The sequence below is a fragment of the Lytechinus variegatus genome, chromosome 13 (genome assembly GCF_018143015.1).
Source record: "Lytechinus variegatus isolate NC3 chromosome 13, Lvar_3.0, whole genome shotgun sequence".
Lineage (NCBI taxonomy): Eukaryota > Metazoa > Echinodermata > Echinoidea > Temnopleuroida > Toxopneustidae > Lytechinus > Lytechinus variegatus.
In genome coordinates, this window is record NC_054752.1 from 2720609 (window position 1) to 2748551 (window position 27943).

A 27943-nucleotide genomic window follows, 5' to 3' on the forward strand; every position below is an offset into this window, starting at 1 on the left:
GTTCAGGCATCTGATTCCATCGGCATATTGACAACCTTGGTCGTATCAGAAACACTGAACACCTTGGATGAACCCGACGTCGAGCTATCTTCCACCTTCCCGCGTAGACGACGGACACGACGAGCGAGCGCGCTTCGGCACACCAGCTTGACGAGGACGGCGCGGAACTCGTCCAGTCGCCACCAGTAGATGACCGGGTCGATGACGAAGTTGAGGGCGACGAGGATGTTGCTGACGGCGTCGATGTTGTCGTAGTAGATGGCGTAGATCTGGAGGATATCGTGGAAGCAGTGCACGATCCAGCAGATGCAACTGGTCAAGGTAATGACAGCGAACGTGGCCAGAACCTATAGTAAAAAAAATATAGAAATACGGTATTTTCATTATTTCAACTGAATGGAAATGAATGAAAAATATGAAATATATACATTGATAGTCACTTTATCTAACATTCAAATCGTAGCAAGTCATTGCAAAGGAATGCAAACATAAAAGGCCCCTGCTAGGCATATCTGAATAAACACAGCAAGTAGGCGTCGTGGTCTAGTGCATGGTTCTGACTCTTGCCTTTCAAACAGAGGGTCGTGGGTTCGAATCCTAGCCATGGCGTGTTCCTTCAGCAAGAAATTTATCCACAGGTGAAGAGAATGGGTACCCGACAGGATTAGGTCATCGAATGCTAGAGCGCCTAGGCAGCCCAGCTAAAGCCGGGGTAATAATAGCAGGGCCCGCTGGGAGATCAGTTTTCGGAACTGAAGTGGCTACCCTGGGTAAATATAACGCTACTATTATTACTATCATTATTATAATTATACGCAGGCCTAATGAACATTATTGAACTGAATAAAACCTTGATGAGCCAGCAAGGGTACACCATGTATGAAGAGTGACCGCAGAAATCGACAAATGCTTCAACATCCAGTTCACCTACATAAAATCGCACTGCATTTGTAACTTACTTGCATGACCTAGGCCATTTGAAGTGTCGCTTTAAAACATCCTCTTAAAAAAAAGATAAAATATTATATCAACATTGTAGATAATATAGATCCTCGAGAACGACATTCCTGAAATTTCGACATTTCTGCTTCTGGAGTTAATACTATCCGATAAGCGAAAAAGTACCTCTCCGTGAGATTTACGTTAATAGTTCTTTTTTTCATACAAACTGATCTTTGTCCGACAATTTAATGTTAAACTTAATTGAACAGACTGATAAAAAGGAGACTTAACCCCTCCGAATGGATAAAATGTAAGAATAGAAAACTAAAAGTGCTTGTCAGCATAAAGAGATTCACTCTGCCTCTCTCTGTAGATCAACCAAGCAAACCAATTATGGCGCAAGTAATATCTATCGCATTATTGTTGAAAGCTTTCAATGCGAAAATGCAAGAAGGTTTAATATGCTCTTAACAATAAGCATAACAAGAACATATCTATTTTCGAAGAGACATGTAAAATAGATTTAATAAAGGAGGATGACGATCCATTTCATAGATGCCTTTCATTTTAAAATCCTCTCATCCCCGATCAAAATAGAAATGAACAAGAAACGAAATATTGGAGATAAAATCTTCTCCGTCAGTTGATGCATTCATAGTTTTTATCAAGAACGATTTCTCCTTGAAAGATTATGGGCAACAAAATATATACCCATATAGCTGCGGTCATTTGACACAAGTAATAACTTGCCATATGTCCCAAATATCTACATTATGCAAAAAACAACAACAAAACTTTACAGGTATGTTAAAAAATATGTATTTCGAAAACGGAGTCAGCTTGTGAAAAAAAGAGACAGAACTACGTTAACATTGTACTTTCGTTATCTAATCTTGAATGAGACCTACTTTATTTATCAAATCGCGTAAGAGACCAAACAATGGTTAGCACTTTAAACTTTCTGTCCTATATCAAATGAAATAAAAAAAGCTACAGGTATTGTTAATACCTCCATGCCAATATGTGCATATGCAGCAGCAGCAACAACAACAACAGCAACAAATTTTTTATCCCTTTCAAAATATGATCAAAATTTCAGAGAAAGTAAATTCAGAATGGTAATCTTTACTTTTTTGCGAAAGAAAAAGAAAATGATGTACAAGAAATTTTACTTTCATTTGCCATTCTTTTTTCTTTTCTCCTTCCTGATTTAGATTTTTTTTTTTTTTGGGGGGGGGCACTGATAAAAACAACCCTCCGTAGCATCGCGGTTCCAGGTAATGGTGGGAGTAAAAATGATAGGGGTAAAGCGACGGAGGTAAAAATGGCAGAGGCAAAAATTGCAGAGGTAAAACGGGGGGGGGGGGGGTGGGCAAAAATGGTAGAGAGGCAAAAACGGTAGAGATATAAATGGCAGAGGAAAAAATGTAAGTGGTGAAAATAGGAGAGGTGTAAATGGCAGAGGAAAATTTCAGGAGTGTGTATACCTTTCGATTTTCTTTGAGGCGACTCTTGATTTGGTCGATGCCTCCCGCATCCCTGCCCGCTGCCGAGATATCCTTGTAGGTCATGACGTAACAAAAGGCCGTGATCGCCAGACTGGTGAACATGATGATGGGGTTGATGAGGAGGAGGAACATGCTGTAGACGCTCGAGCAGTATTTCAGCACCAGCATCGGCACGGCCAGCAGGACCCACATCAGTACGCTACCGACGATGCAGCGGGGCGCGGTGATCAGGTTACGACTTCCGAAGGGGTCGAAGGCGATGGCGATGAAGCGGTAGCAAGCGACGGCCAGGACACTTAGGACGGAGACGAGGATGGCGCAGTGAAAGATGACCTTTAACCCCGTCTTCACTTCGTATGATGCCTGTGCATGTATGAGAAGAGAAATAGATAGTGACGACCAGTCACTCTGGTTTGATTTAATCGTAAGATTAATCTCATTGCTTCGCGTCGACTCACACGACCCCTCACGACTATGCAGTCGGTCGTGAAACTATTGGGATCGGTGTAAAACCACTCGTAGTAACTCGTGCAACACTCCCTTGTGAACTCAATGCCACTCACACTAGCATTATGCGAGTAAATGCGACTTACTGATCGCTTCTGTCGTACGACAGCCTGTCGTGTGACCAATAGATCGCAAGTGGTTGCAGACCAATTTTGAAAGGGGCTTTAGATTGCTGTAGAGGTAGAATGGAGTGGTAGGCTACATAATAAAACAGTGTCTGGCCCTCAAAATTACGCCGCTGATCAGCAAGGTTGTGTCATTTAATACCTATTTCCCATTGTCACGATCTGAGCCACGAATCGGTGGCGTACCGTGGGTCACGGCATGGGGGGGGGGCACCGCCCGAAGCGCGCCTAGTTGCTAGGTATACTGACCTAATAGAGACATTTTAAGGACAGTGTCATTAAACGGATATGTATGTCACTGATCACATTATGCGAGCGCGAAGCGCGAGCTGAAAATTTTTGATATTCAGACCTAAAAAGGGACATTAAAAGCAAATTTTTGTAATCATGATAAGTACCTGTCTCGCTAAACAAACAATGCGAGCGCGAAGCGCGAGCAGAAATTTTCGTATCATATTGACCCCAAACGGACATTTAAGGACTATATTTTAGGAATCTATTAAGAGTATACATATCTCACCATAGTAATCTAATGCGAGTGCCAAGCGCTTGCTGATTTTCTTAGAATTATATGCATCCAAACACATAAAGCATATGTAGTCATTGTAATCATGATTGACATGTGCATCTCACTAATCAAATATTGCGAGCGCGAAGCTGAAATTTTTGTATATATTGACCCCAAATATTGATTGATTTTGGCATGAATCATAACTACGTGTACTAAAATTATCATTACAAACAAAACTGATCTCATACCAAATTAGTTAACATTTACAATTTGCAGGAGAAGGATTGTCATCATAAGCAGATTGCTTGAAAAAATGACAACCCCAGGTTAAAACTCATTGATTAATATAATACATTAATAATAATAATAATAATAATAATGCTCAATTCTTGTATAGCGCATCACACATAGCATAGCATGTCCCTATGCGCTTAAAGAAGAAATAGTGAAAGGTATATAAGAATAAAGTAATCGAGATATTTAGATTGGACCATTAGTTCAAAGTTAGTTTTTTATGCATTGAAAAGATATGTTTTGAGGGATCTCCTGAATGTACATAAATCACTTTGATATCTCATTGAATTCGGTAAAGCATTCCAGAGGACAGCAGAGGCATAAGTAAAAGCACGCTCACCATATGACTTTGTAAAGACAGAGGGAACAACAAATAATGCTTTTGAGCTTGATCTAAGATTTCGGGATGGCTGGTAATATGAAACTAAATCGAGTAAATAGGACGGGGCAATACAGCAGAATCGATATACAGTACATTTCATGAAAAACAGCAGTAATGTAATTTCAGCAATGAAGATGGAGATGATAAGGATGAAGATGATGGTGAAATGGTGAAGATGAAGGCGATGGAGAGGATGATGATGGTGATGATGCTTTAATGATGACACATCGACACAGAAATTTTACTTCAAATATTCTGATATCAACATAGATTTAACGTTTGCCTTAAATGAGTAAAGAGACGTGGATCTTTTTATAGATTCTGGTAGAGAGTTCCACAAATCAGGACCATGGTGTCTTATGGATCTCTGCGCAATAAGCAATTTGGGGTTGATTAAATGGATATTTTAAGGACTATTTTTAAAAAGAATCCATTATGAGTACACATATCTCACCATAGTCATCTATTGCCAGTGCCAAGCGCATGCTGGTTTTGTTATATTTACACCTAAAGACATACTTTTTGTAGTCATGATTATCATACGCATCTCACTAGTCAAATATTGCAAGCGCGAAGCGCGAGCTGAAAAATTAGGAAATTCACACCTGAACAGGGGCATTCTAAGGCTTGTTTGTAGGAATTCACGTAGACCATGCGTATTTCACTAACCAAATGATGCGAGCGCAAGCTGAAATTTTGATATTCAGATCAGAAAAAGGGACATTTTTATGGACTGATTTTAGGAAATCATGAAGAGCAGACATATCTCACTAATCCACTAATGCGAACGTAAGCACGGACGGGAAATGTTTTATATTAAGACCTTAAAATGATATGTCACTACATAAAACAATAATAATTCGAAGTGCGAGGAAATATATTTGGTGCATGTTGACTTGAAAACGGGAGGTTTTAGTACAACAGGATTCTATATCTCGTTAAACAGGCAATGCGAGTATAAGGAACAATGAAGACATAGGCCCTGAGCAAATTATGTTTCATAAAGTTATATATATTTTTATGTAATATAACGTAACATAATTATACTATAACATAATTAACAATAATTTCTTCCTTCCAACTATGTTTCTTTCACTTTCTCCCTCTTTTTCTCTTTTCCCCCTTTTTTTTTTTTTGGCCAGCCGATTGGGGGGGCACGTGCCCCCATGCCCCCCCCCGTAGTTACGACACTGCCACGAATGAAACGGTGGTCTTAATCGTGGTGTAATCGTAGCGATCGTATTAGATCGTATCAGATTAGTCTTTGCAATCGAATTCATCGTAATCTTTCTTAAATGGTTCAAAAATTTTCGCGTTCATTTACGAAAGGCCAATTGGGACGTTCGTAAAAGATCGCAGTACAGTCGGAACGAGGTATAAAGACCAACGCACACATTACGATTGTTCTGCGACCCAATATCAGAATAAAACGAAGTAGAATTTGACGATAATATTGAAACATGGAATATCTTTCGATGTAATGTTCTGAATCATCGTACGAATGCCTATGTTTAAATCTGTAACTATGCTATCACCCTTCAGAATAACGAATTTAATATCTAGTCGTAATGACGCCATTTCAATTGTACGATTGGATACGATTTAAAACTAACTTGGCCTTTACTCCAAAATATTGACTTGCAATCGTCCAAAATGATTATATTAATGTTATTTCGGCCAATTTGAACCTCAAATAAAAAGATACTTTTCAATTACATTTTACACTACTACTACTACTACTATTACCACTACTACTACTACTACTACTACTACTACTACTACTACTACTACTACTACTACTACTACTACTACTACTACTACCACTACTACTACTACTACTACTACTACTACTACTACTACTACCAATACTACTACTACTACTACTACTACTACTACTACTACCAATACTAATACTACTACACTCTAAAAAATGAAGTGCTAATTCAGCTCTTAGAGAGCGTGTATAGCGACTGCACTTCGAAGTGCTGATTTTTCTCGTTCAAATTTGAACTAGACAAATCAGCACTCCAAAGTGCAGTCACTATACACGCTCTTTAAGAGCTGAATTAGCACTTCATTTTTTAGAGTGTACTACTACTACTACTACCAATACTACTACTACTACTATTATTATTATTATTATTATTATTATTACTACTACTACACTCTAAAAAATGAAGTGCTAATTCAGCTCTTAAAGAGCGTGTATAGCGACTGCACTTCGGAGTGCTGATTTTTCTCGTTCAAATTTGAACTAGACAAATCAGCACTCCAGTGCTGTCACTATACACGCTCTTTAAGAGCTGAATTAGCACTTCATTTTTTAGAGTGTACTACTACTACTACTACTACTACTACTACTACTAAATAATGATAATGATAATATCAATCATTATTAATGCAATAATAATAATAATGATAATAATACTAAAATGATAATAATAATACACTGTAAAAACGCTGTTAAAAAATTTAATCCCGATTATCCACTGCTCTAACAAATAATGTTTGAACTTTTTGAACAACTGTTTAAACTATTTTAACAAGTTGTTTAAAAAGTTACTGTAAACAAATACAAAAAAAGTTTAAATAACTTGTAAGAGGGACAGGCTGAAACAACGTGCTTTCTAATTGTTACTGTGTAATGATAATGTTATTAATAGAACTGTTTCAAACGGCCTCAATGCACATAAACAAAAAAAAGCTGAGGGGAATCTACAGGTGTTGATTATGATGTTATAACAATAAATATACATTCAAATTAAGAATAATGGAATACTACATCAGATATGCCACATACAAGTGAGTTTGTAACTGTTTTCACATCTTTCTGAATATGATTCAGATCTGAGAATAATGAGTGAGATCAGACTATTCTCTTGCTACTGCAAATGCCCTTCTTCGGCTTACTAGATAACACAATCGAAACTCGAAAGACATCTTCTCTTGAACACAAACCAGGCGAGGTAGGTCTTCGTCGATAATGCTCCTCAAAAAATAAATTTCCTTTGTTATAAAACGATAACCTTATACACAATAAAACAAATACGATTGAATGACATACATGAAGCGAACAGTAATAGGATTATTCAATATTTGTTTTATTCCTATAACTTCACATCTACTGCAGATGACAGGATAATCTATCATATTGTTTGTTCGTGCACGTATATACTGCGGGGTAATTTATTGATTCCTGTGTGAACGGGGGGTTGGTCTCCTCAACCTATTAGGCCTACCGAAGGGCCCATTTACACGAGTGAAATTATTAATGTGTTTCTTATGAACACTCATCTCTGCTTATGAAGTTCAAAATAATACAACATGAATACTCTGGGTATTTGTATAATAATAATTGGATTTATATAGCGCTTTTCCAGAGGATGCAAAGCGCTGTAAATTGCATAAGACAAGTTAAGGTTTATGGTTATAAGTGTGTTTTGAGATGTTTTGAAGAGGTTAAGAGAAGAGAGGTTTCGAAGAGATGGAGGGAGTTTGTTCCAAAGACGGGGGGGGGGGGGGCAAGAGATTGAAAGGAGTTGAAATCGGCCTTTTTTTTTTTTTACTGTTTTTTATGTTGAAACCCCAGCCCGAGATATGTAAGTGATAATGGGATGAAGATGATTATGGCGATGGTAGCGAATGACAACAACAGTATTCATCATGAAAAGGGTAATAAAGATAAAGATATTGACAATAAGATGGTGGTGATGAATGCTGTTACATGCTGCTGCTGATGGTGATTATGACGACGATGATGATGATGACGACGATGATGATGGCGGCGTTGGTGGTGGAAATAATCACGATATCATGATAATGGGGATGAAAACGAGGATGATTGTGATTGTGGTGATAATTATTATTTTTCATGACGATGATGATTTTTATTACTACTATCATCATAATCATGTATTATTATTGCTAATGAATGAACCAAGATGGTGGATATGCGGGTGTGCTTTTGTGTGTTATGATGACGATGTTTCTCGGTGGGTGTGTCTGTGTGTGAATGAGCATATTTCGTTTTCCCCCTCTTCATCTGATGTGCACATATATCAATTATTGTATTCTTTGGAGGCTTCTTCTTTTCAAGTGTAAACTTTTTGTTGGCCTCCTTTTCTTGTAATGATATTTCTTCATACGAATGTACAATTTGATAATATTTTTTACTATTATCAAGAATAAATTGAATTTGAATTGAATGGTGATACTGACGATAATGGTAATAATGATAATGAAGACGATATCAATATTGATTTAAATGATGATGACGTGGTCGATCGCACGCTTCTGATTGGTCTGATATCAAGTGAGATTGATTTTCTCTGTTGTAATTGATTGCATCTTGTTTTTAGAACGGTGCCCTTGGACCGTGGACAAAAGACTCAACATATCAGTCATAACTTACGTATAATACATTATATTTTTATGAGAAAAACAATTATCGTTTCATCATGAACTTGGATAACTATACGAATAACAACTATTTGTTAACTGAAAGCATAGAGTTCACTTTATTATCAAATCATCATCTATGTCGATGTTATTATTTCATAACTTTATGTCAAAACTAGTATATATTAACGATCAAAATTTTCATAGATTTATAGCACAATGATCAGTTGGGCAGTAGAGAAAGCGGAAATAAATTTATTTTATTTGATAAAAGAAAAGCACACGGAGAGTTTTTTGGGTTATCAAGAGAAAAGCTATAAAGAGGAAATGAAACGCAGGCAAGCTTGCTTTCATCAAACGCAATATTATTTTTTGTCTACCACCATCAATAATCGAATCGCAAATTTCACGTACATATTCCCTTTTCACCTTGTTAAGATTGAATTTCTGTCATGAAAAGAGAGTGTTTTTATCGCACAATGATGGCAGTCGTGAAATGATCACTTATTTACGTTATTGAGCAACGTTTCTTTTCCTAATTAGATGAAATCGAGCGAAGTTCTCGTTCTTCTCACACTCCATTTGCTGTAATGAATCAATAATTGGAACAACAGGCCTGTATTTGAGACCAAACTCAACGTACGACAGGTTGTCATTGTCAACCATTATCTCATGACGATGTTTAATTTTCGATGAAATTTGTAAAACAATAATTTTTCCGTCTTTCACCTTAGAAGTTGTTAATTATAGAGAGCGCTTGATCTCCAAGTGAAGTTATCATTTTCATAATTTTTTGGATATTTTGTTCTAAATTATATGACGATTCACTTTGTCCATGATAAAGTACACCTTATGTCATAATAAGTTCTTTCTCTTTTAAATTTTTTTTTCCCGGGTAATCGCTTTCGTAGTGTTTCACTGTATGTGCAACATTTGCATGTCTCTTCTGCTTGTTTACTTTTATATTTGTCACTCTTTTGTATTGCACAGGCCTCGTGTGATTTATGTACGTTAATACAGTGTAAATTAAGCTTATGTGATAATGATGATTATGGAATGTTATAGAATGTGAACAAAAGCATTTTTCACACTGTGGAAAAAATAGATTAAATGGGATTGAATTGAATCATACATTATCCTATTAAAGACTACCGACAATATCACATACATGGCATACACAAAATCTGTCTTCACCCTTCGATGATAAATTGAATTAAAACAACATTCATGAGAAATGAAAAACAGAACTTTTATTTTTCTCATGACGCTTTTAAGTAAACATTCCAAAAAAGATGAACCCGAGTCTTTGGATTATGACTGGTAGGTGTTTCATAAGGCCGGGTTAAGAGCGATTTTACAACTGACTGGTATCCTATCTTGTGGTAATTATATACGCACCAATTTTTCATACATGTAGCTGTTGATACAGTTCCATGGAAAGGATCACCAGTCGTTCGTTAAAGGACAAGTCCACCCCAACAAAACCTTGATTTTAATAAAAAGAGAAAAAATCAACAAGCATTACACTGAAAATTTCATCAAAATCGGATGTAAAATAAGAAAGTTATGACATTTCAAAGTTTCGCTTATTTTCAACAAAATAGTTATATGAACGACCCAGTTACATCCAAATGAGAGAGTCGATGATGTCACTCACTCACTCACTATTTCTTTTGTTTTTTATTGTTTGAATTATACAATATTTCAATTTTTACGAATTTGACGATTAGGACCCGCCTTGCCTGAAGCACAAAATGTTAAAATAATGGAATTCCACGTGTTAAGGGAGGAATGAAACTTCATTTCACCTGACAATGACGAGAAAATAACAATATAATAAAATACAAAAGAATTAGTGAGTGAGTGATGTCATCAACTCTCTCATTTGGATGTAACTGGCTCGTTCATATAATTATTTTGTTGAAAATAAGCGAAATTTTAAATTGCCATAACTTTCTTATTTTACATCCGATTTTGATGAAACTTTTAGTGTTATGCTTGTTGAATTTTTCTCTTTTTATTCAAATCAAGTTTTTGTTGGGGTGGACTTGTCCTTTAAGCTCACACAGTACACATGGAGGTGAGTAATTGTAATGCTACAGTAACTTCAACAAAACAAACTCTAAACTGACCGATTTATGTCATCCGAAATAGCGTACTTGCTTGCCGGGGGAGGAGGCCTTGGCACTTCCATTGACCATGTTGACGAGTGGATACCATGCGCGACCTTTGGGTCTCGAAAGGCACCCAAAAGAAGTATTTTCATATTCTGAAAATGCTCCCCTTAACAAGTATTGGCGTGTGAAACCCTACCCTTAACCAGTATTGGAAACAAAACTATAACCTTGGCAAGTATTCCCTGAAATGAACCCCTAAACAAGTACAGCGATATTTTAGTTGTTATATGCCACGGACGTCGGATTTACCTCTACCATCATTGGGTTTAGTACGGCCCCACCTCCCACAAGTCGGACTCTAAGCACGTACAATGTTGACTATCGGGGCTAAAAGTATATCCTTTATTTTTTTTTTTGTCTTTTTACCCTCACAAATTTGACTTTTAACCCGTAGCTTTCTTAGCGAAATAGATAACCTTTATTTTCTTCATCTTAGTGTTTTGACACCCTTGTTCGTAACGTGTCCGATCTTGAAAAGACATAATTTTTACGTGTTTTTTGGTCGCTCATGGTATCCACTCGTCAATGTAAGTGCCCCCGGGACTTGCTTTGATCGGTCTGAAATCGGTTACGTGGGTGGGACCGCATCATCAAAATTCGCACAAATATGCCTGTAAGTTCCCTCTTGCAACAAATATATCGATAATAAGTTTTTTTTTCAAGAAATGCTTTCAGGAAAATGCGTTTCTGGCTGTTTCACCGAAACGGAAACAACATCACTAACAGAAATCGAAAACCAGCCAAAAAACACTTATCGTAAGAATTGACTCGGAAATTGCACCTCATTTCGCGGGTAAATGATGGCAGAGTGTGCATCATCGGAATAAACGCTAATAAAGTGTGAAACAATATTGGCTGGAAAAGAGAACTGAAGATACCAGAAAGGTCTAAGGTGCTAGCTGAGTGCACACCTCACGCAATTTCTTACCCTACAACAGATGCAGTGCCAGGGTACATTAATGGGAAGGGCCGGGTGGGTGTTTCATAAAGCAGTTCGTAAGATACTCATAACTTAAAAGGACAAGTCCACCCTAACAATAAGTTGATTTGAATAAAAAGATAAAAATCCTCCAAGCATAAAACTGAAAATTTAATCAAAATCGGATTTCCATTAAAAAAGTTATGACATTTTAAAGTTTTGCTTAATTTCACAAAACAGTTATATGCACATCCTGGTCGGTATGCAAATGAGGCGACCGATGACGTCATCCACTCACTATTTCTTTTGTGCTTTATTATATGAAATATTCAAATTTTCTCATCATTGTCAAGTGAAACAACGATGTCCTTATTGTCAAACTGAACCTGTAAAAAAGGAAATTATTGTATAATTCAAACAATAAAAATCAAAAGAAATAGTAAGTGATACACATCATCGACTGTCTCATTTGCATATCACTAAGTTTTGTGAAAAATAAGCGAAAGTTTAAAATGTCATAACTTTCTTATTTTACATCCGATTTTGATGAAATTTTCAGAATTATGCTCGTTTGATTTTTCTCAATTTATTTAATTCAACATTTTTCTGGTGGTGGACTTGACCTTTAAGCACGACTGGTGACCCCTTCTTGAGCAAAATGATATACCTATATTTTTGTTGTAGTGAAAGCATTTAACCGAACCTCCGTCCGTTTATCGAGGATAAAGGGTGGCAGCCACAGTGCAGATTTTCCGTCGGCGCAGTTGTGGCTGGAGCAAGATTCATTGAACCAATTAGGCAAGACCTATGTCAAACCAGTCAACATAATCACTTGTGTTCTCCCTTTTTCATTTAGTTTCATTTGGAACAAGATAGCTTGTGTGAAAACAGAAAAGTCAAAGAAGGAGATCAACGAAAGTTTTAAAAAAATCGGACAAATAATGAGAAAATTATGAGCATTTGATTATTGCGATCACTAATGTTATGGAGATCCTCCAATTGGCAATGTGACAAAGATGTGTGATATCACTTGTGAACAACTTTCCCCATTACTTGACTTAAATTGCCTATTTTATCACACCTATCAGTAGATCATTTTGTTCTTTCTATAGGAGGGCATGTATTACAGATTTTTAAAGTTGTGCGTATCACAGTTTTGTGAAAAATAAGTGAAACTTTAAAATGTCATAACCTTATTTTACATCCGATTTTGATGAATTTTTCAGAATTATGCTCGTTTGATTTTTCTCTATTTATTCAATTCAACATTTTTCTGGGGCGGACTTGACCTTTAAGCACGACTGGTGACCCCTTCTTGAGCTAAATGATATACCCTATGTCATTTATTTAGGACAGAAGAACATGTTCCAGTCGTTCGTAAAGTTGTGCGTAACTTTACGAGCAGCTTTATGAAACAACCACCGGGGGTGTATGGTAAAATGGAGATATGCATATGGATTCTAATCGAATGATTGGCTGAAAGCTATCACATGACCAATTATGTATTTCGGCTGACAGGAAAATTTGTTTACGGCTGGCAATAATGATTATATTGACTGATCCTTAATTCGAGATTGGGATGGTTTATCAAATAGCTTGGATCCACATCACAGTCTTATCAAACGTTATCAAGCATATCATCTTGCTCGTTCGTTAGAGTAATATTTACATGAATCGAGGTACTCTTGGATAGGTTAACACGCTCGAGGCATATAGCCGAGGATGCTTAGACAGTTTCAAAGTTAACTAGTCCCATTTTATCCAACAGTTATCATAGTAACAGTGGCTCCCAGCCAACAGAATCAAGGAAAGATGTCAGATCTGACAACTTATCAGACAAAAATGTTGATGAAACGGTCCCCAGGACTTGGCCCACATCGAAACACCAATTCTGGAGAGTTTTTACCTTGGAATTTACCTTGGAAGTAGGCATAAAGTTATACACAACTTATTTGCCCCTCTGTATCCAAACGTTGGTACCTAAAACTTATTTGGCGTTGAGTGGCATGGGTAGAGCATGGACAAAAAAAAAATTCATCTAGATTGTACATGTTCAGGGACCTTTTCCACACCTTTTCCAAACGTGATTTGAACATGTTGACAGTTTGACTGTTCACAACTTCATCTGGTAGATTGTTCCATTGTGTGACAACTCTCTGAGAGAATACACCTTGTCTCAGCCTTGAACGAACCCGATTCTTCTGAATTTTTTCAATTTGTGTCCACGTGTTCTCTCTGATCTAGACAGTGTAAAGAATTGGTATGCACAGAAGTCGTCAATACCAGTCAGTAATTTGAAGATCTGCAACATGTCTGATCGGTGTCTCCTATAGGCAAGTGTAGGCAGTTTCAGGCTTTGGAGGCGTGCAGGGTAGCATATGAGGTCCCTTAATGAAGTCAGAAGTTTAGTTGCTCTTCGTTGCACCTTTTCAAGCTTCTCAATATCTTTTTTTGTAGATAGGATGCCATACACATGAGGAATATTCTAAGACAGGCCTTATTAGTGTCTTGTACAGAAGTAGGAATCGATCAAAAGATGAAAAGGCACGTCTGATCATTCCAAGTTTCCTGTTTGCTGCAGCGACAACTCTTCCGACTTGCTGATTAAACTTGAGTTTATCATCGAAAGTAACTCCCAAGTCCTTCTCCTCCGATACTGATGCAATGTCGGAAATCATACCATCTTTCTGCACTTTATAAATCCTGTCTGAACTTTTTCTACCTAGGTGCATTTCTTTACATTTTGATGTATTAAAGGGGAGTTGCCATGTTTTGGACAACTTTGAAAGACTGTCCAAGTCTTGCTGCAACACCTCACCATCATTGTTATTGTTAACAGAAGAGTAGAGTTTGGTATCATCTGCAAACATTTTGACTGTCGATGAGTTACCAGATATAACCTCGGGGAGATCATAAATGTAAATAATGAAGAGAACGGGGCCGAGCTGATAGACCTTTATGTGACACAATCTTAGAGGCTGAAGTCACTGTCTTACATGCGTTGGTGATCTGCAGCTGCTAGCGGCAAATGTTCCATAAATTGTAATAGAGTTTGATGTTAATATTGAGGCATAGACTATCTTACTGTGTAATGTTCTAGATCATCGTAGAAATACGTATGTTCAAATATTAAAGGCCACCGCACACCTTACGTCCGGGATGTCCGGACCAAGATCTGATTTTGGAACAAATAACATTTCGCTGGTTTTCTGAAATTAGGAGAGAAAAGCATCGTTTATCGCATTTATTCTTGGTTCAAATTAATTATACGATTAATAGTGAAATGTAATAATACTAAAAATGATGATGATGATGATAATAATAATGTATTTCTAGTCATTATTCAAATAATTATATGGTTCTAATCTTTGGATAGTTTTTACAAGTAGAGTATAACCTTTCGTGGATTGTTTGAATGTGTAGTGTAACTCAAAATTTATTATATCTGTTTTGTTTTCAGTATTTTATCTCGGATTTTGGACAGTGGGATGGCGGATTAATAAAGTTCCACATAAGCTACACCCAAGTCGGTGGGTACATTTCTGTTGGAGTGAGAGTGTTTAACCGGAACTCTGTACAATTTTAGTTTCATTTAATGATTTCTTCAACTTTTCCATCAACAAGCAAACAAACAACAAACAGAGGATGTATTAAAATATGTGAAAAATGAATAAAGAAGAAAGTTGTATTTTCTATGATGTATAGCGATTAAACAAGGTTGCAAGAGTTGCCATAACAAGCTTTAATAGCTTGACTATATGGCAACACTGGGAGGCATTTATAATATATATATATTTATCATATCAAATCTTATATGGTTAATATCAATTTCAAACTGCATGTATGTCCTATATTGACATGATTGATGCATTTTTAGTGATTGCAATATACAAGGAAAATATGTACCAGCAAAATAAAGGGTATTATGAACTGTAATTTAGCACCATTAGTATAATTTCCAATCATTTTCTTCTTGCACCCAGTAATATAGGGATTGATATTACTTTGTTCATAGAACCGGCAATCCATGCCGGATACCAGATTTTCGCTCTTCGGGAGCAAGAGCACGATATGATTTTCAGATAAACGGTTAATCGCGTTTGGAACATTCCTGTTTGAATACTCCACAGGGAGTGGAGAAAGCGCATATATATTGTGTGGACAAGCCAGGATCCAGCGAAGTGGTAACTGTAGAGTGGTCGGTGACGTCGCTCCTCATTTACGCACTGCAGTGGAATATCATTAAGAATATCATTTAGAAGATGGTGACCGTCATTAATACTACTAAATTCCCAATCGTTATGCATAATAGTAGTTATTCGTGGACAAACACACTCAATGAGACAGCCTGCGGCCCTGAGTATGGTTGGTGGACAGATAGCACGGGATATGTAACCAAAGGACTCAACCATGTCTACGGGATCACATCGATCGTTGGCACCATCGTCACTACTTTCCTGCTACTTTCTATCGCCTGCCGGCGTCGATTTTGGAAGAAACGCTTTATCTTCGCCTTTAACATCATTCTCGCTGACTTAGTGCTCGATGCCATCGTCCTGGCCCAGTATGTGAGACAAATGCTGGTAGGTACATGCAGATTGTTTTGGTGCATGGTCCTACATGATATTAACCCCCCGTGGCTTGATAAGTAAGCATATCATGCAGTCGAGTTCTTGGACGAAGGTTCGAGTCTCGCCTAGAACGATTTTTCAAGGCCCACCCCCCCAAAAAAAAAATACAAAACTTAGTCAAGACTCTGAAAAATACAAGTCCATGCAAGATTTGTAGTCTTGTTCAAAGCCTCCAAAATAGCCGGATGCACAATTAGTACTGACGGGAAAAAAAAATCGTCCCTGAAATTAACTCTTTGCACGCTAGATTAATCGTAGGAGCAATACGACAATTTCATGTTATTTTCTGTGAATTACGATTTCATTCATACACCATTGATACTGATAATTATTTTATAGATAATAAGATATAAGAATAACTAATTCTTATGGCACCTTTTCGCACGCCGAAATTGATGAAAGGGGGCACATGTCCCATCCCTTTGAAATGCCATTAAAAATCATGATACTGTATGATAATGAGTTATTTCTTTATCTCTGCAGAAAGACGTTCCACCCCCTTATTGGTCAGCATGGATGATATGGCAAGTTCCAAGTTTGGTATCAACCTGCAGTGTCTTCTTCGTTGCCGTCGATCAAGTCATTACATTCAAGTTCGACCCGTTCGGTAGAAGGAATCTCCTTACCAAGTTCACTCGAATCTTCATGTGCTTTGTGACTTGGGTGATCATGACAGGAGTCTATATTTTTGGTTTACTATTGGACCTCGTCTGTGTTGTGAGAGTTGTCATGTGCGACTTGTTCATCATTGTCACGGGATTGTGCTACATCCTGGCATACATTCATATTGCAAAGACACCTCTTGGCATTGCTGATTCTCAGTTGCAAGTGCGTAGAGAAAGAACTAAGCGAGTCCTCAATAATTACTCTCTCATTTTGCTGACGAATATGCTTTTTATTTTGGTTCCCGATATTGCGTTCTTGGTTCATCTTTTTCATCTAAGTCCTTATAATAATTGTTTCTTTTCAACGTGGTTGCTAGTACAAACGTTTAACCCGCTAGCAAATGCTTGTATTTACTGGTGGCGAATAAGAGAATTTCGGATCATGTATACGCGCATTCTAAGATTACCAAGTCCGTAGCAGAGGAGGGGGGGGGGGGGGGTAACAATTTAACGGGAACGAAATGCCCAACAATTTCATGACTTTTTTTTGCTCGACAAATTTTTCAGGCAAAGGGGGTATAAAATCGAACCCCTTAAAGGTAAAGTCCACCAGGATGTGCATATAACTGTTTTGTGAAATTAAGAAAAACTTAAAAATGTCATAACTTTCTTATTTTACATCCGATTTTGATGAAATTTTCAGTGTTATGCTCGTTGGATTTTTCTCTTTTTTTTTCCAATTCATTTTTTGTTGGGGTGGACTTGTCTTTTAATTGATAATCCTCGTTGCAGGACTGGTTCTCACTGTCGAGCTAATCACGAGCTCGATCAAAATATGTTTTGTTTTTGGTCTGGCGCGCCTAAATTAAAGTCATGTGGTATTTTTTTTCCATGTAAATATATAAACTTCTAATTCATTTGTTATGCAAGGCCCCAATGTAAAACGGTATTTCAATAATTACTGATGGGGCTACCCTGCTGAGATAAAACGAAATCGATAAGTCAATGAATGAATGAAACGAAATAAAGAAAGAAATATATATATATTTAACCTACGTCTACGATTGTTCTCTTCATACATTTCTTTCACAATATATTAAAATAAACGAATTGCCAAAGCTATTGTACATGTATAATTTCACACATTTATATATATATCTTAAAGTTTCACTACTGGCTTCTGTAAGATAACAAAATAATGCTGAAAATAATGCTTTGATTGCCAATAAAGTTTTTATTGTTCACTCGAATTTTTCATTGAAAAATCCTGAAGAAGACGGAGGACTGTCGAAAATTAGAGTGAACAATATTGGCAATCAAAGCATTATCTTTGGCATTATATGTATATATATATCATCTTTATTATTAAAAGTTACCATTGAGGACACATGGTTAAGCTACCTGCTCATGTCTGTCGTTTGTGTTGTTGATTTGGTGTGATTGTTCGCTGATTAAAGTAAACTTGAATTACTGTTTTGTATGAAGATATGCAAACTCAGGCGCATATCCAGGGAGGAAGGGGGCGGGGGGCGTGGAAGGTGCGCGCGCACTCCATGGAATCCACAAACAAAAAAGAACCCGTAGATCCCTTCATTTGGGAGTAATGACCTCCTATTTTGCTTGTGAAATTATATTTTAGTCTGGACACCAAAAATTCATTTGGTATTAATGACTCCTTCCCTTTTTTCTTTCTAAAATTTTCTGGAAGTAAAAAGAATGCCCTTCAAAAATTTCTGGATTCGCGGCTGATCATAATCATGGAATCTTTAAATGAATACAAACTAGAATTACTGTAAATTTTAAATTGTAATCATTGCAGAGGTATTTAGGACAAAAAGTTGGATGGTGTCTCTATTTCCTCTACCACGTCATATCAATAAATTATGATTATATATTCATAGAAAGTAGCATCTGTTATTTCTTATTCAACTGTTCAAAATGTACCCGCAAATATTTCATAAGCGATCCGAGGAAAAAAAGTACTGTATATTTTCGTAAAACTGGAGTAGTGATTTTACAATATGATTTTATGGACGAGGCTCAACATTTCGTGTGAAAACCGACAAGTATCCATGGTTTTGTCATGAAACATGGTATAATTGTTCCCGAAACGAAGGAAATTCAATCGCAATAAGTGATGATGTATACTGCTGTAAAGATTTGAATCGAAAAAATACTATATTTTGGTGAAAATGTTACCCATTTCCCTAACAAATCCACCAGTACACCAAAGTGTCGCAGTGAAGTCTAGCATTTATTACAGAACCTTGCTTTGATTATTGTTTGCACCGATTCATTTTTATTTTCATCGCTATCAGGGGCGGATCCAAGATTTTTTAAGAGGGGAAATTTTGACAAGCCCCCCCCAAAAAAAAAATGTTTTTAACCACAAATTAAGGATATTTCGTACCCGAAAAATGACAAGCAAAAAAAAAGAAAAAGTCTTCCGTAAATTTCAAAAGAAGGGGCATACCTCTGTCTTAATGGCATTTTTACATTACAAATTTTAAATTTGCTTCTCAAAAATGAAAAGCAAAAAGAAAAGAAAAAGTATTCCGTAAATTTCAAAAGAGGGGGCACACCTCCATTTTAATGGCATTTTTACATTACAAATTTTAAATTTGCTTCTCAAGGGGGGGGGGGGGGGGCACGGGCCGGCTGTGCCCCCCCTGGATCCACCAGTGATCGCTATTATTACAAAACTTTTTTACACTTTCAGTCTTCATTCAGATCTAGAATATTATGCTTCTCGCATTTCAGTTATTGAATTCTGGTGTTTTCATTATCTGATTGCATTGGAGAATACTATTTTGATAATAATATCCAATTAAATTCGAATTAATATAGGCCTACAATTTCGGAAGTGACAGCCTTTAGTTTGGATGTTATTATTTGATTTCTATCGGGAAATATAACATATCAAATAACATTTAGAGAAAAACTACTAATGCTTTTCTAAATAGTTCAATTTTGTAAAAAAAAAATGATGTGAATTAACATGGTTAGATAGATGGAAACATATTGGGCTCGTTAATCAGTATGTGTTGCCTGTATAAAAATTATAATAATATTGACAGTAATGGCCAAAATAACTATCATCATTATCATCATCATCATTACCACCATCACCATCGCCATCATCATCATCACCATCATCGTCATTGCTATTTCTATATTTAAAAAAAATCATGGCTAATCGCCAAAGAATACAGACCACATACAGGCAATTACAGAGAAACACACTGTTTTCACTACTTTGCTCTCATGCATACACTGTAAAAAAAAATTAAGTGCTAATTTAGCACTTACAGTGCTTGTGTAATGACTGCACTACGAGTGGTGATTTTTCTAGTTCAAATTTAAACTAAAAAATCAGCACTCGTAGTGCAGTCACTATACAAGCACTGTAATTAGCACTTCATTTTTTTTAGTGTATAGACATTTATTTTCTTTCATTTCACAAATGTCACAAATTATCGACCTTGAGAAATTTGGATTAGAGCTGCATGGATTCTTGGTATGTGGAGCGTTGTGGCCCAGTGGATTAGTCTTCGGACTTTGAAACAGAGGGTCGTGGGTTCGAATCCCAGCCATGGCGTAATTTCCTTCAGCTAGAAACTGATCCACGATGTGCTGCACTCGACCCAGGTGAGGTAAATGGGTACCGGTAGGAAGTAATTCCTTAAGAAGCTGTGTGCGCTATGAACGCCTAGCTTAGCCGGGTAATAGGAGCGCCTTGAGCACCTAACAAGGTGGAAATGTGCGCAATATAAATATCCTGTATTATTAATATCCTATATTATACAGAAAAAAGGGGAACTGACTTTTTTTCTTTTGAATAACATTCTCCCCATTTCAATCACTTATAATTCCCTATCATTCGTCTGACTATTACTCATGAAATATAAAGACATAACTACCAAAAACATACTAAATTACAGTAGAGGGTAAGGAAATGGTGAAACAAAAGGTTTACGCTGGATTGCAAAAATGAAAGAGCAATTTTGATTAATTGTTAGCTACTCAACAAAATGTGCATCAAGCAATAATCTAAATTGAACACGAAATCGGAACGTCAGCCAACCAATGAATAACCATTTGAGAAATGAAAGCCGTCAGGAAAAACCATAGGACTATGAAATAAAAGGAAATAAGAGCTAGTGGTGACATTTCCCATATAATTATGAGGGAGCAAAAATCCAATGCATTCCATAACACTGGCAGCAATACAATAGCGCTTTAACTCAACAAATATTGATAAATCGCAATTTATGTTTGAATTGAATCTAAGGCAACTCTTTGTAACACACTACCCCGGTAAAATAAATCGCCCCCTTCAAAAATGGAATGCGACTTGATTCCTTTTTGCTAAAGAGGTCCAGTATAATGGCATCGCTTTCGCCATGCAAGTGTTGAAAAGAGGCTCAAAATCAATGCTGAAAATATAACTTAATTTTTCAAGATGCTGACTTTTTTTTTCATCATACGCGAGAGAAAGAATGATGAATTGACTTCATTTTTGCTATATAACTCTCTTACAGCAATGTTGAAGTATGACACGGCGCGTCGGGGGAAAAATATGTCATAAATTCCAACGAGCAATGAGAGGGACAACAAAGGGAACACCTTTAAAGGATGATTCCACCCCAACAGAAAGTTGATTAGAATTAAAAGAGAAAAATCGAACAAGCATAAGATTGAAAATCTTATAAAAATCGGATGTAAAATAAGAAAGTTATGGTATTTTAAAGTTTTGCTTAACTTCACACAACAGTTATATGCATATCCTGGTCGGTAATATCGGTTTGCAAATGAGGAGACTGATGACGTCATCCACTCACTATTTCTTTTGTATTTAATTACATGTATATGAAATATGAAATATTCTGATTTTCTTCCATTGTCAAGTGAAACAACAATTAATTCCTCCCTGAACATGTGGCATTGTTAATACAATATGGTTCAGTCAAGTTGGTGTTTATTGTCAAATCTATAAAATATGAAATATTGTATAATTCAATAAATAAAAAATTAAAAGAAATAGTGAGTGAGGGACATCATCGACTGTTTCATTTGCATGTCACTGAGTTTTGTTTATCACTGCTTTGTGAAAAACGAGAAAAACTTTAAAATGCCAAACCTTATTCATTTTGCATCCGATTTTGATGAAATTTTCAGCGGTACACTTGTTTGATTTTTCTCTATTTATTCAAATTAACATTTTTCTGGATGGACTTGACCTTTAAACATTTTTTAATACGTTGACCAAGTAAGATTTTGACTGTTGCACATTGAAAATTTCTCATCATTGCGCTCGATATGTTTTTTGTCTTGTACAATTCAATTAGAACTACATTTAACAAAATCAGTGAAAACTTTGCAGTTAGGCAAGAACCAAAAACATATATTTTGGCTTATTTGGAAAATAATGTGACCGGGCCAGAAACCATCAATTTGTATGTGTTCTTTTCTTTTGCTATAGTTATATCTTTGTTAACTTACATGCAATTAAAAAACTGTATTACAGGTAAGCCGATTGTGGCATTAATAAACCGTAAATATGGAAATCAATTTAAAAACAAGTACACCGATTTCAGGGTAAAAATATATTATGCATTCAAGACTGAGCTTGTGGATTTGTAATTACAGTTGAATAACGATTGTATAAATGGGCTGAGTGCTCCAAACTTATTTTTTTCAACGCTATCTATCGAACTATTTCTCTCCCCTCTCTGCCCCTTCTGTTTCTCTCTCACACACAGTCACACACACACACACCCTCGCACACCCCCACTCAAACACACACAACATACCAATGCAATCTCATATATTTTGTTGATTTCCCGGCATCCCCTCCAAGAAGTTGGTAATTAATCTCATTTCTCCTTCACGCTCGAAAAGTCCATCTTTTCAGATTTGAAGAGATACCTTGTCACAAGGGGTACTTAACAGAATTTCTCTGAAAATCAGTAGATTCCTTTCAACAGGAAGGCAAATTGGATAAAAATGACAAGATTGTTGTATTTTTTTAACTGACATGATCGATATTACATGCCCCTCTGACAAGGAACCTACATTCAAAGTTGATGAGGCGCGATAGCTCAGTCGGTAGAGCGGGAATTCGTATTCCGGTGACCCGGGTTCGATTCCCACTCTTGGTGCGCTAGTGCCCTTTGGTAAGGCATTTATCCTCCGTACCAGGTCCTTCGGAGGGGACTTTAAGCCGTCGGTCCTCTGGTTGCTTGCTTACAAGCATTCATGCTTTCTTAGCAATCAGGTAAAAAAAATCACCACCACCCCTTACTCATTACCACTCAATATACGCCCATGGATTTATTCTTATCTCTCTTTCAATCTCTGATGTGACTCATCTCTTTCTCTGTATTTTCACTACTCTGACATTCTTTTCTTTCTCCCTTAAGTGCAATATATAACGTCTTTCAGATTATAATCACCATCGTCATATCGCTTTTCTGCTTGTGCATTTCTCTGTGTGTTATTGATGTGATTTTTTTTAATTTGCACATAATTAGATAACTTAAATGATGTCATCCTACGCTTTCATTATGAAGACCAATCATAATAATAATGATAATATGCAACATTTATATAGCGCTTAATACAAATGTTTCTAAGCGCTGCATACTATTACCCCGGCTTTAGCACGGCTACCCTGATCGGGCGCATCGAGCATTCCAAGGAATTTCTTCCTACCGGGTACCCATTTACTACACCTGGGTCGAGAGTGACAAATGTAGATAAACGCCTTGTCAAAGGACGCTAGTGCTGCGGTGGGATTTGAACCCCGGTCCTTGTGGTTCACAGTCCGGAGACTTATCCACTGAGCCACAACACCTCTACAATCTTCATCATCTTCATCTACAATCATCATCATCTTCATTATAGAGCCATATGAATAACAAAAACATCATTCCCTGAGAAAAATCATAGCAATAAAACAAGTATCCATTATTATTCCCTGATACGACTTACCGCCCTTTCACAGTATTGCGATGATTCCAGTAAAAAAAATGAGGTTGATTACGAACTTTAAGCACGTGTGAAATCAAACTAGAACATAATTAGAATCACGAACGCCTGCTATTATCATTAAATGGTGATTCAAAATTCACGTGTGAAAAGGCACTTAGACGTTGCCAGCTTCGTCTAGTTTGGAGTCATTTATATCGGATCTTTCTTTCCTTTTCCATTTGGATTTCATCGCGTTTTGAACTGCTAAGCAGATTTCGATTTTTCATTTTCATAATCTAATTTCGTCTGCGCCATTTGCCCTTCGCACTTGCTCTAGATTCTTAAGCTACACAAATCTAATCCGAACTGACTGGAAAATTAAAGGTTGTCACCCCTTTAACCTTTCAAATGTTGATTTTAACATTTCATTTTTTTAGCCAACAAAAAAATGAAAGAAAGAAAAGGGCGATAAAAAAGGAAAAGGTTGCACTTGAAAACTAGATAATAACCAAGCAACTGATCTACCTCAAGAAGTCCAATGGAAATTAAAATTTCTTCAAAATTATGAAATTGCTTGATTTTTTTCTTTCAATGAACTGTTATAAAAAAAAAAATCGGTGTAATAAAATTAGAAAGACCTGCCATGAAATTGCTACATACAGTTAAAAAAGGAGAGAGAGAGAAAAAAAATTGTGTCAAGTCGTCATCACACCATACAAACACTTACCTTATCCGTCACTTCTATAATTTTTACTTTGACAATTTTCAAAGAAATATCGGACGTGTTGGATGTTTACTGAAGGGTAATTCAATGTACAATAACATACATTACACAAATAGAAGTGGGACCATGTGAACCCCCAACATATCCTTAATGCGAGCAAAAAGCAAGATTCACATATGCTTTTAATCAAATCACACACTATTAGAAATTGACCAATTTTCATCTCCTGGTCTTAAAGATGAATGCCGAAAAAAAATATTTTATGACAAATCCCAAATAATAGCATTTTGATAATGATTTTTTTAAGAAAGATTTTATTTGTTTACTTTAAGGAGATGTCTTGATGTCGTCTGAGGTGGTAATTGGCATATGGTGCTTTGCTTATATTATTGATCTACACACAACCCCTCACCTAATTACTGCTAAATACATTTTGGCTGCTTTGTGGCTTATATTGGTCTCCAAATGTCACATGTGAATAATTCGCTTTTCGTTATTTCCGGACGCTCTATGATCTGAGGCCCGTTGCAGAAAGAGTTGCAATCAATCGCAACTCTAAAAATCAAGCGCAACTTGATTTTTAACCAATCAACAGCGCGCATTTTGGACTTGCGATTGATTTTTTGACTTGCGTTTAAACGCAACTCTTTCTGCAACGGGCCCCTGGCCAGGTTGCACGGGCCTAATCACAACTGGCAGGCAAAAGATATTCATTCGACCCAACCCATTGCTCAATTTTTAAATTTGATATTGCTGATTGACAAAAATGAATGAATATGACTGACACTCTAACACTGATTCTAGGGAGGGTACCTACTGAACTTCCTTTTTCCAAATTGGAAAGATATATCACCACTGTGGAACTATTTTTTTTCTGGCGGAAGAATTAGGGCCATTTTACTCTCTCAAATGATGAATTTGATCCCGTCGGGTGTAGTCTCCATAAATGCTGATTTATTTTAAAAATGAGCCGGTCGAGGTACCCTTTTCTGGTGAGATATGGAATGTCAGTCATTTATCCTATCCATTGGTAGTAAACATTCAACCCTCGCATTTCCTCCTTATTTTTTATGAATTCTTTTCCATTAGTGCCACTTTAACACACGAGTCTATGGGAAATGAATTAGGCCTGTGAGCCCCAAAGAAGGTCACCATTAATATTGACAGATTCTGTATTATCACCTAATATTTTTTACGGTGTTACTATTTTATACCAGTTATCCATGCAATGCATGTGGGGATGCGTCATACCTCTGTATATACACTGATTCGAAGAAATTTACATACAAAATTAATGATTATGGATATATGCATTAGACATTCTTTCGAGTCATACGGTTTACACTTGATCGGCTTTTGCATCAGCTCGCGGTTCTGAACCGCGAGCCGATGCAGCATCGACTTTTTCATGGCGTCTTACAAATGCAATTAACTTGCATCGGCTCTCGGTTCTGAATCGGCAATTTGCACCACCAAAGTAGCAGTTTTAGAACCGCGAGCCCCGCAGAATCGGCTTTTTTACTACGTGTAAACAGAAAGTCAATTCTGCATCGGCGATCGGGTGCGCATTTCATTTACTTTACCATTGTGACGTAATTGTAAGCGCACGGATCCAGCGTTGTCTTTATTATGACATATATGGATGCGCGTATCATTTCAGGTTTTTGACACGCGAGTCGATTCTGGGGAGCGTTTCATCAATATTTTCATCCGACAAGTTTTCAGATCTGACATCTTTCCTTGATTCTGATTGGCTGAGAGGCACTGTTCCTATGGTAACTGTCAGATAAAATGGGACTTGTCAGATAAAATGTCCGACAAGTCCTTTCATGAAACGCCCCCCCAGAACCGCGAGCTGTAACAGCGTGTAAACGCAGTGCAAGATATAAACCAAATGCCGATTCTGCATCCAAGTGTAAACACGGTAACAATGTTGACAATGTCACTTATTATCATGATTATTATTTCATATCTTCTGTTGTGTGGTAATGTCCACAGGTGTTCATATTGTTTTTTTTTCCTTTTTGACAGAATAATATGAAATTAAATAAAATCCTAAATCTTGCGAAATCCATTTATTCATACATACATAAATCCGTTCCTAATTCTTGGGACTTAGGACTTAAGACTTAGGAATGGATTACTGGATAATTCAATGTTGGGTGTGTAAATGTGTTTTGGGGTGTTCTTTTCTGTTTTTTTTTTCTTTCTCACTTTTCTCTTTCTACTCTTTTCCTTTCCCTCTGGTGCTTATTATTTCTTCATTCTTACCCTTTCCTCTATTAAAAAAAAATTATATATATTGGGCAATTAGTACCCGATTGAGCAAATTTATTACCCAATTATCAGATTTTATTACCCAATTTGGGCAGATTTTCACCAATAGTTGTGTGGACAGTATATTGCCTAGGGTTGGTTAAAAGTTGGGTATTTTTTGCCCAACTATTTTAAAAGTGTATACTCACCACTGTTGCAATGAACATTTCGCAAGTTGCTGCCACAAAGTCCGCCATCGCGAGGTTGAAGGTGAAGATGTTGCGCTGGTCCCGCAACTTCGGCACGTAGAGGATTAACCAAAGCGTGAAGCCATTGATTAAAATAGCGAAGGTTAGCGTAACTAGTCGGAAATAAACGTAGAACTTGTACGCCGACATGTTGCTTTTAACAGTTGTTTTAAGTTATGTTTCATTAAGCTATAATAGCCGTAATCGAGGATTTATCCTCAAACTGCAGATGGATGGTAAACTCCTCGTTCCGCTTGTTTAACGTAATAGCAGTGAAAATCTAGTCAATACGTCTATTTTCAAAGTTTGTACAGAAATGGGTTTACTGCAGTTTAAAGTAAAGAACAGAAATGAATAAATGTTCAGCGTTTGAATTCTATCACAAAAATGTTTGAGATAAATGGGAAAATCCACGATCAGAAGTTGCTGATGGTGTAATTTGACCCCCCAAAAAGAGAGGAAAAAATGAGAAGAGATGTTTGTCTCATCGATGTAAGCGATACGAAGAAAAGAACTGCTTGAATGAAAACTTTACAACTGAAAGGTAACAAAATGCGACTGTCTCTCTTCGCTATTAGCCCAAGATACCAACGTATATCTCTGAAGAGATGCGTCATCCACAATCTTTCGCGCTTTCTGAATTTTCCTTCGCCTTCCACGAAGATTTTGCTGAGTGAATTATCACCGTCAGATGTAAGAAGCCACAAGAAATCCTTGCATCTGATTGGATGTGAGCAACTTAAG

General features: G+C 36.8%; 1 protein-coding gene across 1 annotated transcript; it reads right to left on the reverse strand.

Moving 5' to 3' along the window:
• On the reverse strand, nucleotides 1-27821 carry LOC121426421 (proteinase-activated receptor 2-like). The gene is made up of 3 exons (XM_041622720.1): nucleotides 27161-27821; nucleotides 2430-2813; nucleotides 1-347 (listed from the first exon to the last, which is right to left on the reverse strand). The coding sequence occupies exons 1-3, from the start codon at nucleotides 27347-27349 to the stop codon at nucleotides 3-5; spliced, it is 918 nt and encodes a 305-aa protein (XP_041478654.1). The 5' UTR covers nucleotides 27350-27821; the 3' UTR covers nucleotides 1-2.
• Nucleotides 27822-27943: the final 122 nt, after the last annotated feature.